The sequence below is a fragment of the Anomalospiza imberbis genome, chromosome 8 (assembly GCF_031753505.1).
Source record: "Anomalospiza imberbis isolate Cuckoo-Finch-1a 21T00152 chromosome 8, ASM3175350v1, whole genome shotgun sequence".
Lineage (NCBI taxonomy): Eukaryota > Metazoa > Chordata > Aves > Passeriformes > Viduidae > Anomalospiza > Anomalospiza imberbis.
The window spans coordinates 6,035,453-6,056,032 of NC_089688.1; the positions used below are offsets into that span (position 1 = coordinate 6,035,453).

At 41.3% G+C, this 20,580-nt stretch overlaps 1 protein-coding gene across 8 annotated transcripts in view; it reads right to left on the reverse strand.

Annotated features, from left to right (window-relative positions):
* Window positions 1-20,580, reverse strand: part of ARID5B (AT-rich interaction domain 5B) — a 118,438-nt gene that overhangs the window by 33,480 nt on the left and 64,378 nt on the right. For 7 of the 8 annotated variants that reach the window (XM_068197093.1, XM_068197096.1, XM_068197095.1 and 4 more), the window contains one exon: window positions 4,980-5,092. In XM_068197093.1, the coding sequence (XP_068053194.1) occupies window positions 4,980-5,092 (113 nt within the window). Of the gene's footprint in view, window positions 1-4,979; window positions 5,093-6,598; window positions 6,702-20,580 lie in introns of those variants that run through there. The other variant, XM_068197099.1, reaches the window with a different exon arrangement.

Sequence of the window (20,580 nt, forward strand, 5' to 3'; positions counted from 1 at the left end):
CTTCTAAACCAGGTGCTTTCTGGATTCTTGACAATTTGGAAGCAACTGCTATGAAGAGCATTACATAAGTGCTTGTAAACAAACAACAGACACATCACTGGAAAGACCACAACCACAATTTTTTTTTTTTTTTTTCTTAATAAAAGATACTCTGGCATTTCAGGCTCAGGGAAAGCAAAATCTTTGTTCTGCTCCGGGTATTAACTTTACAGAGAGTACTGAGTTCAGGTGATCTGCTCCACAGTTTTCCACAGATGCTGGACAAAGCAATGGTAGCTCCTAAGCAGAGCGGACAAGTGGTCACGATTTTCCATGGCAAATGATGCTGCTGAAAAACCTCCAATATTGGCCACTGGAGGGTACAGGCTCACTCCTCCCAGGCAGTGCAGCTGGGACTGGGAAATGGACTTTCTGCAAGATTTTTCTTGATCACTTGCTGCTGAAGTATGTCCAGTGTACTGCTTGATATTCTCCAATTACACAGTTCAAAGAGATGTTGTCTTCCTGTAGCACAAGACACCATCCTTTACGTTTTAGCAACAGATATGCCTCTTGATTAAACTTTCGTAAAGATCACGGGTTTCATCCAAAACTCAGAGGAGCTAACAGGTTGGTTTTTTTTCCTGTTAAATGAACTTTGGACATCCTCATCCAGTTTTCAGGTCAGAGCTGTAATTCCTTGACTTTTTTTACTTTGGCACCTCACAAAAATTATTTAGCAGCTTCTGAAGTTTAGATTACATTGTCATAGGTTTCAATGCTTCACCAAAGACTGGGTTAACACTCTCAAAAGGAATGCATGACTTCAATAATTCTAGGACTTTTAACTGGAGCTGCAAATTTGGAACAAATTCACTGGACCTTGGAACAACTTTTCAGTTTTGTCATCCACTTGCTTGGAATCTCTTTTTCAAACTGGACAATTCAGAACTATGTTTACAAAGACAACCTGGGCATGAACTCTATGTGAAATCAAAGCTCACAGCTGTGCAAGCAAACTAATGGCAAGGGATACTACCCTAAAGGAGACAAAGGCAAAGTAATGTTAAGAAAGCCACCAGGAGTAGGAAAAACCTGTGCTACATGCAACCTTCCTCTCTTTGTCTACACAGAAGCAGGGTCAAAGCCCCTGTGGAACTCAGAGGTGTCAAAATGCGATGGGCGGACTTCAAGCAGTATCAGGTCCAACAAAGCTTTGGTGAAGGCTAAAATGCTTAATCTGCTCAGCATTTGAGGCCCAAGCCTCACTTCTGGAACCTTCCACCATCTGACAGGCAATATGGATGAATGCCATGACCAATGATTAATGAGAACGAAAAGGGCCAAATGCCATTCTGGGTAACACCAGTGTAAATCCAGCATAAACATATCAAAATCAGTGAGAATGCTGCTAGATTTGCTCCAAGCACCACAAACTGCCCTTCTCTTTCAAAACACAAAGCCAGTGCCACAGCTGGGTTAAGCTGGATAAGATGGGGGTGCACTGAGATGGGGTCTGGAACATCTGAGCATCTCCTGCTGTGTGTTCCATCAGAGGTGGATGATCCATGGCCAGTGAACACTCATGGGTACAACTGTGTGTTTGTCTTATCCTGCCAGAGGTCACACACAACACAGACCACAGCAGATCTGCATTTTACAGTTTCCATCAGATAATGGTCGAGGCACTTGGAATAAATCGCCAAAACTGAGAGCATGCCAGACCACCTGTGGCCACAGGAAAAGCATATCCTGGCAACTTTTAAACTAATTTCCCAGATCCTGCCATACAAATGAAGTGAGAGGTTTACTTCAGCAATTGCACTAGGAGATGTAATTAATAAATTAATTTGGGGACAATTTCCATGCTTAACAAGTTAATCCTTTCAGTTCCTCAAAATGGTCAGATCAGCCAGTTTTAAAAAGCAATAGAACACACTTCAAATAGGGAACACTTTCTGGAAAGATGAAGCAGGTACAATGAGGGTCATCTGCTGGAGCCCGCAAGTTCCAATAGCCTGTCAAATACTGATGACACATCAAGTATGAAAGCCTCCAGAGTCCTAGGAGTGTTTCGAGGGAAGATCTTGATATATCCATCTCCAGGAGAGCTGATCCTGCTGGAGTTGATGGCCTTGTATTCCTTTGCCAGCTGTAGAGGGAACTCCCCTGGCATCTTCCCCAGGAGGCAGTAAAATTGATGCAGTGACCACCAAAGAGATGAAGAGAGCAAAAGTAAGAAGTGGCACACAAAAGACCCACTCTCCCTGGCAGCACCTGCAGGTCCAGGACCACACTGCCTGTGACGCCATCACTCTATTTCTAACAAGTCATCTATACTAGAATAGACCCAGAAATGCTCCTACCCAACCAGACACTTTTCCTTGTCAGGTTAACTGTGAAACCCTCAAAACGATCTGCTGATAGCTCAAGACAAACATGCCTGATGAGAACTAGGTTTTAAGAATTAAGCTTTCTAGTCACTGGCAATTGAGAACACGAAATTCAGCAAGTCATGACAACTATGCAGCTTGCATTGGTCTTGACAGGCTCAAACCCACAGCCTTTGGAATGCTCCTTCTGCCGTTTCCTAACCCAAACCATACACCCACTGCAACTCCACCAGAGCGGTCACCCCACCACTGAGAACTAAGGCAGCTGCCACACACTGAGTGACATGAGCTGAGAATGCAAGCAGCACAATTTCTGGTCAGAAGGGATTTTATCTGCGACAAGAATATGGCCAGGACTGCTAAACGCTTCAGCATCTGACTCAAGCGGATTAATCCCATTTACATGAACGGTGTTCAATCCTGCTCTCCATGGACCCATTGTCAGCCTTAGTCAGACATGGAGCACTCACAGAGGAGGATAACCAATGGTGAACTCCAACATGGAGCTTCAGATGACCACATCCCAACAGTTCCCAGCAATGAGAAGATGGTAGGTGGATCTCTATTTCTCCCCTTCCCCAAATACCCTTCTCCTCCCTCCCCAGTAACACACAGGCAGGGTCTGCACAAAGTGCAGTACATCTGCTACAGAGGGTTTGATTCACTATCCTGCTCCCAGGAAAGTGCATCCACAGCCCTGAGACACAGATTGATGTGAAGAGCCACAGTGAAGTCAGTGTGACTACATGCAAGGACATTATATCATGAGTATGTCTATTATTTATAATGAAATTAAGCTGGCCAGGATAATTAATGCTATTAATATCTGCACAATGATGAGCACAGTATGACTAGATAAATAGGTGGAATTACTTCTTATCTGAAATATCCTCCCATCTGACTAGTAGTGTGAACCCAAAGTTAAATGGAGAGGATAAACAATTTGGTATGAAGTGTTACTGTTGTTTTTAATTATCTAATACCTATATATCAGGTGCTGAAGAAGCAGAACTACTTGTGCTCCAGTCTGGGGTGCTTTGACAATATGGTCCATGCCACAGTGCACGGGCAATATTTTGACATGAAAAATGGCTTGGGGGAAGGGGGAATTGAGGCAAATTGAGACATTTTCACACAACGGATTTTGCACATTCTTTCACAGAGAAAACATTCAGACAAACTCTATAGTATCTGGCAGGACTCTGCAATTCAACACACCAGGCTCCATCGCCTCTTACCATGCCTGTCTAATACAATAGTACAGACTCCAACTGAGCACAATAGGGCACAAAAAGAAGAGAAACAATGACTTAAGGGCAGAGTTTCATCATGAACTTCAGCCTCTTTTATCGTCATCAACAGAAGGCACAATTTTAACTGAACTCCTAGGGAGGAGGAGGAGGAGGTGGAATTTAATTTGCCTTCCTGTGAGAAACTGAGAGCAGAACACTCCTACTTGACCTCTTTAACCTCCTAATCTCCCAGGACATTCACTGTGTACAACAATACCAAAGCAAATGGATCTATAGATTCACTGTATTTCCTAAAGAGATGGTCACAACAATGGAAGTGTTTTTCAGATACACATCCATCTAATTTATTGAAACAATAGATTAGGGAGGAGCTGGTGTAAAAATTCAGTATATGCAAAGCTCTTTAGCTGTTTAGCTTAAGAGTATAGGCGACAAAGTTCTGTCTCAGATAAAAATCAACTATTGCTTTAAGTAATTTTCCATCCTTGCACCTTAGAGTTTCTAATTAAATCATCTTGAAAGGAGCCATTTGTGCTGCTCTTTTTTTTAAGAGAAAACTAAATTCCTGTCTAAAACCACTCAGACAACATAGAAAATAGGATGCAATTTATACTACAGAAACTCCATTTTAAAATATTTTAAGGAAAAGACAGAAACCCACAAATATCTTAGAGATTAAGTCTATAAACACTAATCAGTGATCCAATTTTTACTTGCAGCATGGGCTAAGCACTGCAGCACATACAGAAGACTCTGTAAAAGCAAGCACTATTCAGCAAACCGCGGAACATGCAGCTCAGCAGTAAGTATTAAAGAAACAGCCCAGATTTTTTTTAAGCTTTCATACTGAGTTTGTGCCTTTATCTTTTATTTTTTTTTCCAATTTAAAAATGTCGAGATCTTAACATCAGGGTAATGTCATTTGTGTTTGCTTCTTAGAAACCATTACTGAGGCAGCTCTTGTTTCACAGTCTGTTTATCTTCAAACTTATATTTAGAAGTACATTGTAACAGGGTGAGCTGCTCCCAGGTTTATTTTTAATTCGTAGATACTGTCACACACTATGTTTGTGTGTCACAGAATGTGAAAACTAACACTAGATGCCAAGAAAGCTTAAGCACTACCAGTTACCAACAAGCTGATAGCATTAGGTTGTTAGGTGATTATAACTGCTGGTAACTTTGAACACAGGCATGATTTAAAGTGAAAAATAAAACTATTGAAAAAAATTACGTTTAGCTCCCCAAGAAAATAAGTTACACTCTAAATGTGAAACCGCATGCTGGGAAACAAAGGCAGGGTTGTACCTAAAAAAGAAGAGAGTGCCGAAAAGAGTATTATTAAGTGATTTACCTTGGCAACAGCTTTGCTTTCAGAATTATTGTTGGAATCCTTAATGCCATTTAATGAATCTCTTCTCTGTGGGCATGGCTTCTTTTTGCGTGGTCTGCCTTTAAGATTTGGCGCTGAAAATTAATGGAGAACACTTTGAGCACATTGTCTTATACTGGATTCTTAACAGCTGAAAGCATAATAAATAATTCCACTGCAATCACTCACAGAAATGTACACATCTGTCTACAGTAAATGCTTATTATAAGATTCCTGTCCTGCATGGGTTACGTCTTGACACACTATACATTTCTATAGGATATCCCCCAAGGCTAATCTATTCTACTTTCACATAACTAATTAATATAAAGTCAAACACTGGTCTCCCAAGGACTCAGAGAGAAAGCACAAATATTTCTCCCTGGTACAAAAAAAGAACAAAATTTAATATTAATAGGCAACTTTGCATTAATCATCATGCTGCATTTATTTCTAATCTTGAAGCAAGAGAACTAACTGCTATTTCCAACTTTGGGAAACATCTGGCATTGTAAATGCTCTGAAATATTGAAATTCCTTACAGCTCCAAGAAATGTTTATATATCCTGTCAGTCTTGTCAAAGTTTTTCTAAAAAAGTTTAAGAAAAAATAAAAAAATTACCCCTGAGTCCTGAAAGGGATCAAAAAAAAAACCCTTAACAACTAGTTCTGAAAGTTGACAAGTACTGAAATAAGTGATTGATTGTTTCATAAGGCTTACATACCACACATACAAAGTAACGTGAATCACTTTCAGTTTTGTCCAATTTTTAAGATAAAACAGCTCTGAAATAACACAGTGACTAAATCCTTGCTGTGCTGAGCCATACGAGGAATGGAATATGGATCATCATTAAAAAATATCACACTTATCTTTCAATAGTGCTATTACAACATCAATTATGATCATATATAGAAATAACAGATGAAGCAGATGTTTGCTCATTATTACATGTCCCCTCTACTTTCAGATTTAAAAATTAGCCTCCGACTACTATGGCAACATTTAAAATGATAAACAATCATTAACTAATGACTGTACCGAGTAAGATAATTTCCTTTAAACCTTTAATTTTTAGGTAACCATTGTTTCCATTACTTAAAGGGATGATTAGAACAATGTCAGAAATCTAAACATCACAGACCTCTTGAGTGTCTTCTAATTGTTTCTAATCTTACATTTGTTACACAGTAAGCCAGTGGTTTCAAGATATTTTACATTTTAATTAGTTTGCAAACACAATAAAGGGTGCTAATTTGATTTTATAGTTTGAGTAGCACTGTCATATTTGGTCTGTTCAGAGAAAAAGAAAAGCTTTGGGTTTAAAATAAAAAGTCAGATCCTTTTTCTTCCCCCAACACTGGTGTAAGGTAAAAAAAATAAAAATCTCTATGTGTATGAGTATATATATGCATGTGCATATGGGAGTAAGTCCATATTTGTGCCTATCTAAAAATACATTTATCTCCCTACAGAAATATCTCCATCTATCTCCAGTGAAGCACATTCTGCTTATTGAAAAGTACTGCAGAAAGCAATTCTGAAATTGTCATCTGAGGCTAACATGCAAAATCAAACAAAGAGAGAAAGAAATTATTACCCATTCCAGTCGACAAACATCTGCCTGATTTATATCTGTACTCATGAATGCTACAGCATGTGACTGCACACCACGTCGCTGGGAGTCTCAACGTGGTGTGGATGTCAGTCTTACACAAAATGAACACTCGGAGTGTTTGCTCCGTGCTCACAAATCCCCTCCCCCAGCCGCTCCATTACTCATATAAACAGAGATGAGCGGCTCGGCAGGAGCGTGGGATGAGCTCCGAGGGCTCCAGCGCCGGCTGCCAGCTCTGGCCACGCCGCCCTGCCTTATTTATAAACCCCGCTCAACCTTTGATGTCTTCCTGATGCCTACCGGCACTTTTTGGCACACGACCTGGATGGGATGGACAGATCCTTAGCCACGGTCTGCCTCAGTAGTCGCTGAGTTCTTTAAAAAGGTACTGAAGGAGACAGAAATGTTCCCTCAATTTACTACACTTTGGCCTAAGTATGAAAAGATTAACCTTTGAATGAAAGGATCCCCAGGCCTGGCCCAACCAATGGCCAAAGAGGGATGCGGCTGAGCTACCATCCAATATACTTACAGGCGAGTTATTAGTCCTTTCTTTCAGTCCTTCATTCCGTTCTTACTTTTTAACAAATAAAGAAACTGGTTCAAGGCTCAATGTTTTTCAAACACACTTGTTATCCTGAGTTTTGGCACTGTACTTTGCATCACACTATAAAGCACTGCTAATGTTTTGCTAAAAGCTTTAAAAGCAAGAAGGCATTTGTTCCTAAATTCCAGGTATATTGAGCTTGCATATAAACACTGTTTGAATTGGAGCTTTCCACAGCAGAACTGGCACAAACCCACTATGAAATGGGGTATTTGCATTCTCCCTGTGGCTCAGGAGCTGCAGCAGGGAAGGGCTGTCTGCGGCACACACAAGGACCATCCCACATGCCCCATGGTATGATTTTAAATCACCTAAAGCCACTCCAGATCTGACACACAATTAACAAGAAAGCAGCAATAGGAATTATTATCAGAAGAGAAGGTCCTGGCACCTAATATCTACTCTGTAAAAGAAAACATTTGATGTAGTCCCAAGTCACACTTGAAACAAAGCCATTAATATTTGCTCCCTAAACCATTAAAAATAAATACATTATTTGAAGATTATTGCATTTCAGTGACATTTGTTTTGTTCGTGTGAGTGAGGAAATATGACTAGGACTGAAGAAAGAATTTACAAGTCACATTCATGTTTCAATTTTGTCGTCTTTTGTTTAATTTTTGACATATTCATGAGCACGCTGCAAATGTCCTGAATTTGTTATTCATAATTATTTTAAAGCAATTTTACATATTTTGTGGTTTAGTCACATTCTGTTTTCGTGATGATGTTGGATGTTCAGTATGTACTGGACAGCTAAGTGAGTATCCTACAGAAGGTCTTTCTATAGAAAGGTTTTCCTACAGAAGGGTTTTCTTCTGTTGTCTAGTGGAGAAGGACTTCTGGCATGACTACCTAAGAATATCCAAAATTATTCACTTTCTTCATGTGTTTGTGTACATGGCTTTCAAATTCATTTTCTGAAAGCATTTGTGGCAGTGAGGCCTGATAATTTGCACATTCCCAGAAGGCGAGAGCATAAGCAAAGAAAATTGAAGTAAAAAATGAATAAATAAGTACAGAAAAAAGTTTGCATTATTTGCCACCTCTTCGGTGTGAGTGCTTATAACAGGAGTATGAGAGAGACAACACAGTACCAGTTAAAAAACTTTCTTTCCTGTGTAATTGACAACGTGATTGCCTTTTGCCAGTGTATGGTGTTTTCCCACTCCTTTTACCTGCTGAGTCCTGGCAAACCTTTCAGGTACGGCCAGGTAAAACACAGCCAGCAGCAAAACGCACTCAAGTACGAGTGAGCACTCCTTGAGCCAGGAGGAGTCCCCAAACTGGGGCTGTGCTCTGTACTGCCAAAACACCAGCAATGCCCTACATGTTTTTACTGCAAACCGTTACACCTGAGAGGTTAAATGCAAAGCCTGTGCCATGCACAGCATGAGTTAGATTATCTGTAGATGTAGACTGGCAAATCTTTGCTGTCTAAACATATCCCAGTAAGAAGATGCTTCCAAAGCCTGTTCTTTGTTCAGCACAAGCTGTCTACAAACTACAGTAATCAAACCAGGGCAATTCAGAGGCATCTGTGCAGAGAAATAAAGACTGATAAGCTCAGTTGTAGGCTCTGACCCGCCAAGAGAACCACACAGAAAAGAGAGGAGCTCAAGGCTAATGCTGCTCACTAGCTAGCTGTTTCCTGCAAGCCAGAAGTTCTTTCTGTTCATGAAGCCAAGAAATAGCATCACTGCTCAAAAATTACATCTTCCCCTCCAGCACTCTCACCAGTCTGTGCAAACATCAGGATATTGTAGGTGATTGGGATAGGCCAGAAGGAAAGGGAGAAGGCAGCTACCCTGCTCACCTACTCACAGAATTCGTAAGGTTGTGGCTACTGTTCTCCAGTCACTACCACCCTCAATGTTCAACTTCCACAGACATTGCCTGCTCAGGAGGACATGAGAAAAAGGAGGATTTCCAAGCTTCACTGCCTAGAACAACTCCCAGCTCTGGTTTTACCCCAAGAAAAACAAGTTCTATGCAGGGAAAAGAGAAATACCCCAAAGTGGGAGCTGCCAAAGTCAACCATGACCATTAACACTACTTAAAATGGAAAAACATAGGCTGCCACAAGAAGACAGCACATCCACCTGCCACCTTCTTTTCGTATGTGTCCAGGATGGGGAAGTGATCACAGGGCTTACCGTTTCCCTGTTATCAGAGCAGCCTCACCTGAGCTACATCCATGCCAATAAGGCCATGAAAAGGTCAAGAAATAATGGTTGTTGTTTTGGGGCACCTGAATTTAGCAGGTCACTTACTGTAAAATTATCTGTTTTTTACGAGTTTGATTATCACTGGAAGTCCAGTGAATTCAACCCTCCCAATTACACTGTTCCCTACATTCATATGTTTTGGCCGATGCAGAAGATTATTGTTACAAGGAGGGTGTTAAGAAAAATAGTGGCCTTCACAGAGCTGAGGTCAAGCTATGTTGGCACTTTGTCAAAATCAGTGGTGTAGCCAAGAGTTTTTAATGAGCCTGGAATGCATTACCTCATTTTTCATACCTGGATCACTTACTCATGTTGAGCCCAAAATAACCTTGGACCTTGCTGGCTGCTCAGCAAACCATGTAAGTAAACAAGTACTGTACTCATGCCTAAAACATGTATCTTTTAATTGCTTGCTCCACATTTCTTACTCTAGAGCACATCTAAGCAATTGTAATGCCCATGATCAAAGTTCTTGCATTTCCAGGCCTCTCTGACCTGCGTTACTATTTCCTGATACAACTTTTGATTCTGGCCTGCTGATACTCCAGTTTCTCAGACACACTTCAAAAGTAGGAGAAAAAAAGAAAAAAAAAAGGAAAATAAGACCATTGCCATATTTTGCTGAGGAATGTACTCAGCTAATGGACTTACAACTTACACTGCCAACCAGATTCTTCTGGCTGCCTGCTGTTTTCTGTGACCATGTTTTGTGGAAAGATGAAGGAAGAGCAACAGCATATTTGCCAACTGCAAAAAACAATTTAAAAAAATCAACTGAGCTTCTAAAAATCTCCATGGCCATCAACAAAGAAGGGCCAGCAGAAGATCTGGGTCGACATTTAGGGTGGGCTCACATAGTCAGGTGAGCTCTAAATGTAGAGCTGGGAGTGTACCAGAGGGAGGTAATCACAAACCAGGATGTAGATGGAGCAGTGAAAGTTGCAAGAAGTGGATAAACAGGGATGAACAGTGGTGTTGGATTCAGAAGAGACATGAGGCAGTGGCAGCACAGCTGCCAAATGCATCCACAGCCACTCTTCCCTGAAGGACACCTTGCACAGCGTCCCCTCACAGAATCCTTATGCACTGTGCCAGTCCTTCTCATGCACAAAAACTGTTTTCACACACATGCACAAAAACTGTGATACCAGAACCCTTGGCCCTAAGCTGCAAAACCATCATTACATACAGAACAGATTAGGAGATCTTCCCTCCAAGGCAGGTGGAAATGGCAGGATGTGTCAGATCCCAGAACTATTCATGATTCAGGTGCCAAACAGAAGCTGGAAGTGGCAGATGGAGGTGCCTGGCCATCGAAGTCAAGGTGAGAAGAATGGCCCCAGATCTCCACACAATCCATGAACTGACCATGCCTGTTAGCAGGTGGCAAACAGCTGCTTGCTGAGAACTTCCCTAATGCAGCCTGGCAAAAGTTAGCTCTTGGCTGAAAAGCATGGTTACATGTTGCACCTTTTAAAATGCAATGAATAGAAAGTTAACAGGTTTAATGGCTTTAACACTTACCCCTCTAGGGGGCTTCCGGCATTCTGCAATATCTGGAAGTTAAGAAAAGCATATTGCTGTATTTAAGCACAGTCTCAAAAGCTGTTCAAAGCTTAGTTAATCTTGCACATTTTGTGGAGTCCCAGCTGCTTCCTTGATTTCCCCCTCACCACCATCTCCTTATTTTATCTCCTTCCCCTCATGCCCTTTTCTGCATTTTGACTTCAGGCCTTCACATTTAATTTATTTTCCTTTCACCCCTGAAAGTTTATTTAAAAGCTTTTGCCTCCAGGAAACAGGGTCCAAAAAGGAGGGCTTGGGGCATTTATTGCCCAGGCACGCTAAGCTGATGATGAGAAGCAGCAAGCTGTAAGTAACCTAATATTGCATCGAAAGGGTAGAAATTAAAGTACCTGGAAAAAAAAAGCAAAATATCAGTCTATGCTAAAAAAACCCCAGACCTGTGTTTAGGAAACAACAGTATCAATTCAATTTGGGGAAGATCTCAACAGGATCCTAAGTACACCTACGGAAGTCAATGATGAGCACCTAGCAACAACTCAAGCCCTCACCAACCTGTGGAGGTCGCACAGCCTTTCTCTGTGCACACACACACATCCCTCGTGCTTGCTCAAGCTGACATGAAACAACTTGAATATCAAAATTATTTTTACTAGGCTTTTTCTAAATGAAAACACTTGTTTATTCCTTTCTTTATAACTGAACATGCCAGGCCTGACCTGGAAACTCCAGAGCACAGCAGTGAACAACCTTGAAGGAAACATTAAGGAATCATGCTGCTTTCTAACCCACATGGAGAAAGAGTGGACTTGTGTAGCCATTTCTGAGAGTTTTGTTTTGGAAATGAGATATCCCATGCTCCATGTGGGGAAAATCAATTTGCTACCTCTCTAAAGAAAACATTCCCCATTTGGAAATAAGTGAAACAGACACTTCCTTGTGTGGATTAATGTGGAGACATATGACTTGCTGCAGACTGTTGTTTTGACCCTCCTAACCAGACAATCTCTGAAGAAAGCAAAATGCTAGTATTTTTCATGAATTGCAGTTCAGACTAGCATTGCTTTTAACATAAAATTTAGAGGCACTGCAAACATCAGGTTGGCGAATTTTGCCAAAAACTGAATTTTTCTCTTTTTCCATGGAAGCCGGAGATAAGGTTCCAGATGAGTCCTGGGGTCTCTTTTTCTTCATTTCAGCATGGTTGGATATTAAGACTTTTCCTTGATCTGGATTTCTTTATGTCCTGCTGACTGATGTGGATTTTAAAAAAAATGGGGAAAAGTTGGGGTTTTTTTTCCTGGACAAAATCTATATATGTGCTGAAAATTATGAAGTGCAGTAAATTGAAATGGAAAGCTGAAGACTTCAGAGAAAAATATATGCTTGAAAAATACATGACATTCAAGTAGACCTTAGAGCAAATTAAAATAAAAGTAACAAAAAAATTCAATATAGGCCTATTACTGGCTACAGATGACAGGACTATTACTAATGATTCAAAAAGAGGCAGAGGTGTTTGGTAAATATTTGTTCCATACTTGCAAAGGAGCCAGATGATATGCTTGCAAAAGAATATAATTAAAGCCAGTCAATTGACTTGGTTTTACAGAAACCAGATCTTAAAACAACAGAAAAGAAAAACAAAGTACCTTATTTTACACTTTGAAACTATAAGCTTGGTTAGAGAAACTTGTTGCACACATGGAACTTACCTGCATTCAGTAAGACAGCTGATTTAATATTAGATAATACTTTGATTAAAAAACAGCACTACATAATTTTATTCAAGCATATATTGAGTGGATTAAGAAGTGGCTAAATGTAGGCATCAGTGGGGAATTTCTACCAAATGAAAAGATTTCTGGTGGGATTCCACAGGGGTTGCTCCTAACCTTGTAAGTCTTACAAATTTTCATCAGTGAAATAAATATAAAGCCCCTGACAGTTACATTCACACTGACACAAGGACTGGCACAGTGCTAAGACTGAGTCATACAAATGAGTAATCAGAAGGAAAACAGACCAGGAAAACACAATGCTCCTCAATACAGCTCCAGCATGAAACCTGCAAACAGGGATTACAGGTCCTATTGACCAAGCCAAGGGCGACTGTTCATAGGCCACTCCCCACTGGAAATTCAACATACGCTGATAGGAAGATGCTGTGGCCAACGGGATATCTGCCTTCAGGGAGGTCTGCATAACTCAAGCTGTGCTGGGTTTGAGCAAAAATGACAGAGAAGTAACTTTACCAGGTAACAGGAACGCCTCAAAGGTGAGAAAAAGCTGGTACACAGGAGTGAGGAGGCATAACCAGGCATGCCCAGGCACCGCAGTCCTCATTCCTGATCCAGTGCCAGAATATGGAGTCATGTGCACAACCAGCTTTCTCAAGGCCTTTGGGAAAAGCCTGAGCCAGACACAAGCTGGTGTGCACAGTGCAGGAAGTAATACATGAGGGTCTGGAGCGCTGAGGTATCAGACTGGAGCTGGGTGTCCCGCCTCAGGCATGGTGAGGGCTCTCCACGCTGCTGCCAGGAGAGCCTGGCCACTGCGGGCGGCTGCAGCAGCCTGGCTGGCTGCACGACGAGGCGTCCAGCTGTCTGGCTCTGGTCCTTGCTCAAACAGCTGTTTCCCTTCTCCTTCTGAAAAAAGGTGGTGAACTGGATGAAACAGTTTGCCAGCAATTTTGGCTGATGAGCCACTACTTGGGGTTCATACCAGATTAGATGACTCAGTAGCTCTTCTGGTGAGAAACTGCATGAATATAGGATCAAACACAGTGAAGTACTGAGCAATGCAGGACAAGGAACACGAAGAGCTGCAATCTTCATTCAGCAAAGTACGTGCCTAGCTCGTAAAGACCTGGAGCACACAAGGACGTCTGATGACCTAACTGGGGCTATTCACATCTCTGAGGCTGTGATAAGCATTGAACACAACCAAGCCAGCATGGCTCTCTCTGTCACTAATGGGAAAGATGCATTCAAGCCCTGAACCAAGAAACTGTCCTATCTCATGAAACACCCTGTGCTTGGGCAGCAACACAGGATCAGACATGGGTTCATCAAATTTCCCTGTCCCTCAGAAATCTGCAATCTCCAGCCCCAAAGCCCTCCATCCCCAAAGGTCACCTCCTGGGACCCAGCAGACAAGGGCTTCAGTTTCTGTTGGAGGGTCAGAGCAACACTCAAGAAGTGTAGGTCTGACTTCTCAAAATAGTCTGGGTTAATTTAAAAAAAAAAAAAAAAAAAAAAAAAAGCAAGCAAAGAAAATGAGCAAATGAGCAGATTCTAACAGATTATGTAATAGCCAAGACAAAAGCAATGCAAACATGGCAGCAAGAAATGAAAACGTACAGCAAACCCACATAAGTCAGCCAGTCTGATCAAAACTCATCGGAACACTCAAGACAGACCTTCCATTAGAGGGCTGTAGAAAATAGAAGGCAAATCTTAGGGCAGCTTTCGTAACAACGTCTCTTTTCCTCTCCAGTAAAAGCCAGCGTTTGTGTAATTGCTGTCTAGCAGAGTCAGCAGTACCCAATGGAGACATGACCTACATACCTCAGAAATACAACAGGAACGTAACCAGTCGTATCCATGTAGATAGATGGATGAGATGGGCTAATTGCCTGATGGACATTGTGCACGAATATAAACAGGCAGAAATTCATGCCAGAAGGATAAAATGGACAGTTTCCAAGACCCTGCTTTTCGGAATGACAACGCCAGGTAGGAAGCAATGATCACCAAGTTGTGCACAATGTGAAAGTGACAAATATATTATTGAAACAATCTCTTGCATTTCTGATTTGTAACTGATTATATGATTATTTTTTTGTCTGTAAGAATATTGTAATTTCCTTTCCTTTTTTTTCCCCTTTGCACTTGATCATTGTACTGCAAAGTAATCAAAATTTGTTAGGCATAATCAACCTGCATGAAGATATTAGTAAAGTGACAGGCAGGAACTACAGAGTAAGCTCTCCCCTTTGATGCCTACATTCAGCTGCCACCACGACGACTACACACGGCATTAGGTGGAGGCAGGAGCAGCAGCCACAGCCTAAGCCCTCTGCCCTTTCACATCTCTGGGTCATCACCAACTTCACTTGCAGCACTTAGCTTGCCAGGCCCCCCCACCACAGTGCACAGAGTCAGCAAAGGGTTCAGAGACAACTCCAGTTCTGCAGACAGCAGAACAAAGCCTTGGCACCCGGGAGATCTGCATACACCTGACATGGGGTGTTATTGCTGAGGTGCACAGGGGACGCTGCCCAGCACTGCTGAGTACAGGAAGGGATCTGCACTTTTTCACCAATTAAACACAGAAGTGGAACTCTGGCAATTTTGTCAGGTTCTGTATAGGCAGCTAGGGAATCTGTACAAGTCCCAAAACACCCCAAAAATGGCAGTTTTAAAGTCCTGATTGTAAGATCATGTGCCCAGTTTAAATGAATGCAAACCCCATGGAATTGGTGTAATCATCCCAAACATCAAAACAAACAAAACTGAACCCATCTCTTCATTTCGGCCCTAGCAAATCTCTAGCACTCAGAAAAATCCAAATAAAACTGAGCTGTATCCATAAATTTATCTGAGCAGGGCAGGGTTTAAACTAAATATGCAGTCAGTTGTGCAATATTCTTCCGTAGTCAATACTGGTTCTAAGGAAATTATCTGAGTGAATTAAGTGGAAGACTATTAAACAATTTACACACTTCCTTGTGTTTCAGATGTCTAATTATAGCTGTGTTTGTCTCTCCCCGCAGAAATGTTGTATGCCACATGGTATGCATATTTCAGCATCCAGCATTATTAACTCATGACCGACTGTCAGTTGATCATTATCTAACACATGGGGTCTGCAAAAAAAGCCTTATTTGGGCAGGAGCAGGCTCCAGACCCGCTCCCGCTGCATTTTCCCCCAGAAGAACTTCTCTTGGATTATTATCTGCTCTCAATGGAAACTCCGAGGTTACTTATGTGAAATCTGCAGACAGGAAAATAAATCCTCACTGAGTTAAACAGTTGATATTAAAACCATCTCCAGCTCGGCTGGTTTAAAGAAAACTCTCAGTTGCCCTCTAGTGTCCCCCTGCTGTCACGCCAGGCAGCCCGCCCGCCACAGCCAAGGTCACACAATTTAACCTCATTTCAGGACGGCAGATTTGCTATTTGCCTCATATTTTGCACAAAAGGGCGAGGGGGGGATGATTCTTCCCCCTGAAAATTTCAGGGCTCCGGCCCAGGAAGCCCAGAGCTTGCATAATGTTTACAGCTGTAACTGAGGCGCATGACACACGCGTTTTATGAGTGAGAATCTCTGAAATCACTCTGTGTGCTGCACTCCATAAAGTTCATTCATAGCTAAAAATAGACTAATGTACAAACTGATTTAGCATTTATACTGAAGCTAAGGAACATAGGGAGTCTGCAGAATTCCCTAATATGGAAGAGAAGCTGAGTTTTCAAAAGCAGCAGTTTATTTGTTTCTGAAAATGGACAACATATGTAAAAGATTTAATATACAGACCCAGGTGTAGATATAGCCTAGATCTTCATATGTGCCCATTTTCATGCTATATAAAGACTTCATACAGCCTGAAACTATAGATTTAATAATAGATTACTAAATTAAGTCTGCACAATCACTTCATAAAATAAATAATTTCAATTTAAAATACAGCTGAGGGGTTTGGACAATTTCCTGCATAATAGAGGCCCATCCCTGAAATGTAAATAACACTGGTATTAAAACAAGTCAATCAGGCACATCACGAAAAAAAAACCAAACATGAAAACAAATGCATTTTCCAGTCTATTCTAAGTAAGGATACCAAACCTCTATTTTATTTGAATGCTGCTTTGATACATTACTACTGTTTTTTTTTTTTCCCAAACGTCCTGTTCTTCCTTAGAGAAATCCAGGGCTGACTAAATCTTAACATTTTGAAAACAGCAGACCATCAGGGTTTTGCAACAAGAATTATTCACTGCCTTCCTGTGTATTGTCAGCATTCTTAAAATACTGTTACTATAAAATTAAACAGTGTGCTCTTCAGAAACACATGACGTTGCTTGCTGTTTTTTTAACTGTAATTGTGCAATTTTAAAATTCTCTTCTTTCTCAATGCCTTCTCCCCAAACAAATACCTTTGATAGTTATAAGGTTACAAAAACAGTTTAGTTTTTTTTTTTAACTTACAGGCCACCTGTAATATTATTGATTGATTACACAGTAAATATGACAAACATTACTTTATTTGGTATATATCCTAAGTTCATTATAAGGCCTTCTCTTCTTTGTTTGACAAGACTGAAATATCACAAGAAGTACATATGGCAATTCAGAAAATATAACCAGGGAAAAGGCAAAATGAACATTTCAGAAGACAAATGATTTCATTTGCATAAGCAGATATTTGTAAGGCTCCGCCTTTCTCTACTGCCTGAACAGCACTTTCCATTTCTCTTGCTCTCACTTTCACAGCATAGCTCACAAGCACAGTAATTTCACATTCCACTCCAAAGTGTTGCCCCAATTGGTAAGAGAAGTTTTTTTCCAACAGCAGCCAGTGATGCTGTGGGACTCTGAAGAGGTGACATTGTTCATCCAGGCAAGGAGGTGGCAGGACCTGTGCAGGAGCCCTGACCCAGTGGTTCCAGCCATACCTGCTGCTGCAGCACCCCAGCTTTTCAGAGGAAGGTTGTTTCTCAGCTTCGACTTAAGCCAGAGCCCCACAATACTGAAACTGCCGCTAAAATAATAAAGGGGGTAGAACAGTCCCAGCACCACCTGGCCACGTCAGGGATCACCTGCTCCCAGACCCGTCTCTCAGGGACAGAGTGGGACCCCTGGAAAGCCACTGCCCCCTTCGTCTGCAGACTGGTCTCTTGGTCTCTTAAATCTCTTGGATTTAAGTTTTTCCTAGAAGCCTCCCCATCAGCCGTGACCTGAAGCTACTTTGTCTAGGAAATCTGACAAAGCTGCATGAGTGGCCAAACCTACATATCTGATTTTAAACAGATAAAACTAGCACCAAGACAAATCATCATCTCTTCTGGATTTCCAAGTACACTATTAAGTAAGACTTGGACTTCAGCTAAGGTGAATATGAAGATTCATTGTCCCAAGAGATAAATATTGACTGAGGAAAAGCAAAGGTCAAATTGGTCAATATTTATTCAAGAAACTCTAAATCATGATGCAGTGTAACATACACTCTGAATGTCTTAATCAGCTGTCTCTGAAGATCTTTTCATTTATGACTAAACACTAGAGAAGTATCTTCTCCTCTCTAAAATTCATATTTAAAAAAACTCAGAAACTCCAACACACCAACTGCAAATAGGAAGCTTTCTGTGCCAACGGCCTCAGCAAAAGGACGAGTTGATTTGCAAATGCTATCTGCCCAGTCTGCATGCCAAAACTCAGTAGCCCTGAACTCTGAAGATGTGAACAACAACAACTTTCTGACTCATCGCATGGCAATATTTCAGACTACCATGAACAGAATTTCTCCTTTGATGAGGACTAATGCAGTCCTTTCTTCCTCTATCTCAAGTATCTGTAAATTAGGACTGAAATTTTATCTCTAGCTTCTAGTTCACATAAAGATTTACCTTGGTACAATGCTAAACAAGAGTTTTGGAGGGGTTATAGTCCTATTATTCACTGTGGCAAATGTATTAGTGCTATTATTTATCTAAGGTTTCAAGCTTACTGCCTGCTTTCTGAAGGTTTTCTACCATGTTATTTTTGTCTGAAGCCACAGTGCTATGGACCCTTTTCCACATAACAGCACTGTTGAAAGCAAAAATTACAGGAAATTTGTAGAAGCTGATTTTTCTGAAGATGCATTATGAAGGAAGACACTTGCATCCTCTGAATTTTCAATGAAGTTATTCATGGAATTCCCCTTAGCACCTTCACACAGCCAGTCAGTCACTGGGAAAGTTTTAACACTCCTACTCCTATGCCCATTCAAACAGTCCAGCACAGCTGGTGAACTCCTATTTCTAACCTTTTGTCTTCACTAAATAGTCAAACGTAGCGGATTTGTTGCAATCACCATGGAGATCTGTTGGTTTCAAATTAGGCACAAACTGTTTGTTTCCTTTGCTATTTTTATTGTGTTTTGAGCCTATTATGCTCATCCCACCCTGCCCTTTCCTTATATTACTGGCAAGTAAGAAAAACTGGCTTCACTGGGAAGGCAGATCCTACACACAGCCGCTCCTGAACTCCATGGTGGACGGCAATGGTCTCCCCTTCTCAACTGCCTTTCCTCACTGTTGCCAACCAGTGGGTCTGCACAAGGTCAGACTACACCGATGAGATGACCCAGAAGGGCCAAATGAAGTAAATGCCTGCTAACTGGAAGAAAAATGTGAGCCTTGCTTTGTGCAGCTTCATAGTTAGGCCTACTAGGCCTAACTGTGGAAGAATTCATATACTCACTACAAAAGGGAGTAAATAGGCAGGGTTTGGTCTCACATGTGCAATGACACAAATGAACCAAGGGCTGGCATGGGAGAAACGGCCCTGGCATGGCAAAGGGAAGCAGGATGGGGATGGGACACCGTGGCAAGGGGGGCAAAGGTGAGGAACTGAAGAGTAGGAGGATTGAAGCAATAGGTACTAGGGGGATCTGCACTTCTGGACTGTTTGGATGACGTACAGAAAGCAGTTAAATCCAGCACTCCCAAGGCAGGTGAAAGTGTCACCAAGAGACACCTGGGCTCTTGCAGCCAGATGCTATGGAGCACCCTCTCACCATGGAAAGGCTCGCTGAAAGCATGAAGGAGATGTTAATTGACTCCCAAGTGAAGTCTCTAACAGAAATTCCTTTGGAGGCGCAAAGAAAGACACAAGGACCGATAGTGCTGAATGTAGGTTTCCCACAGCCCAAGTCAATGGGCTCCCTGTGCCAAAAAATGCAGCAGGCTGGGATCTGACAGTCCCAAAGCTGCATAAGCCAAATGCAAGCCTTTCCCACAGTTCTGTGACAGGTACATTGCGGCCTTTAAAACAGCATCAAGTCTCCACTAAAACATTTCTCTGCTTCTGGAATCATATGCAATCCATAATATGGAACTTAAGTTAAAATTCAAAGGCCAATTAAAAAAATAAAATCAATGAAATGCTTTCATGAAAGAGAAGATTGATCTGCAGCTTATAACTTCCAGTAATGTAATATTTTAGAACTTTAATAAATAATGCTTTTATCTTGATTGCAAAATAATACCCTGCCATGAAAACACAGAGCAGAGGTAGGAAATTGTTCAACAAGAATTAAAATGTCACACTTTGCACAGAATGGAGCATTACAATTATTGGTGAAACACATTTCTCAAACTTGTTAACACAAAATTAACAATTACATATATCACTTAATTCTGTAAGTGCATATCCCTCGAAGTACCCATTAGCCAACCATGCCTAGTTCAGTTTTAATATACGTGCAGGCTTTGCAGCACAGAGGGGATTGTAACTATGCAAGTGCTGGCACAGTAACCCCTGAAATGGCAAGTGCTATTAAATTGAGATGCAATCACGTTGAAAGGGAAACATTAACAAACAGCAGACAATTGAGA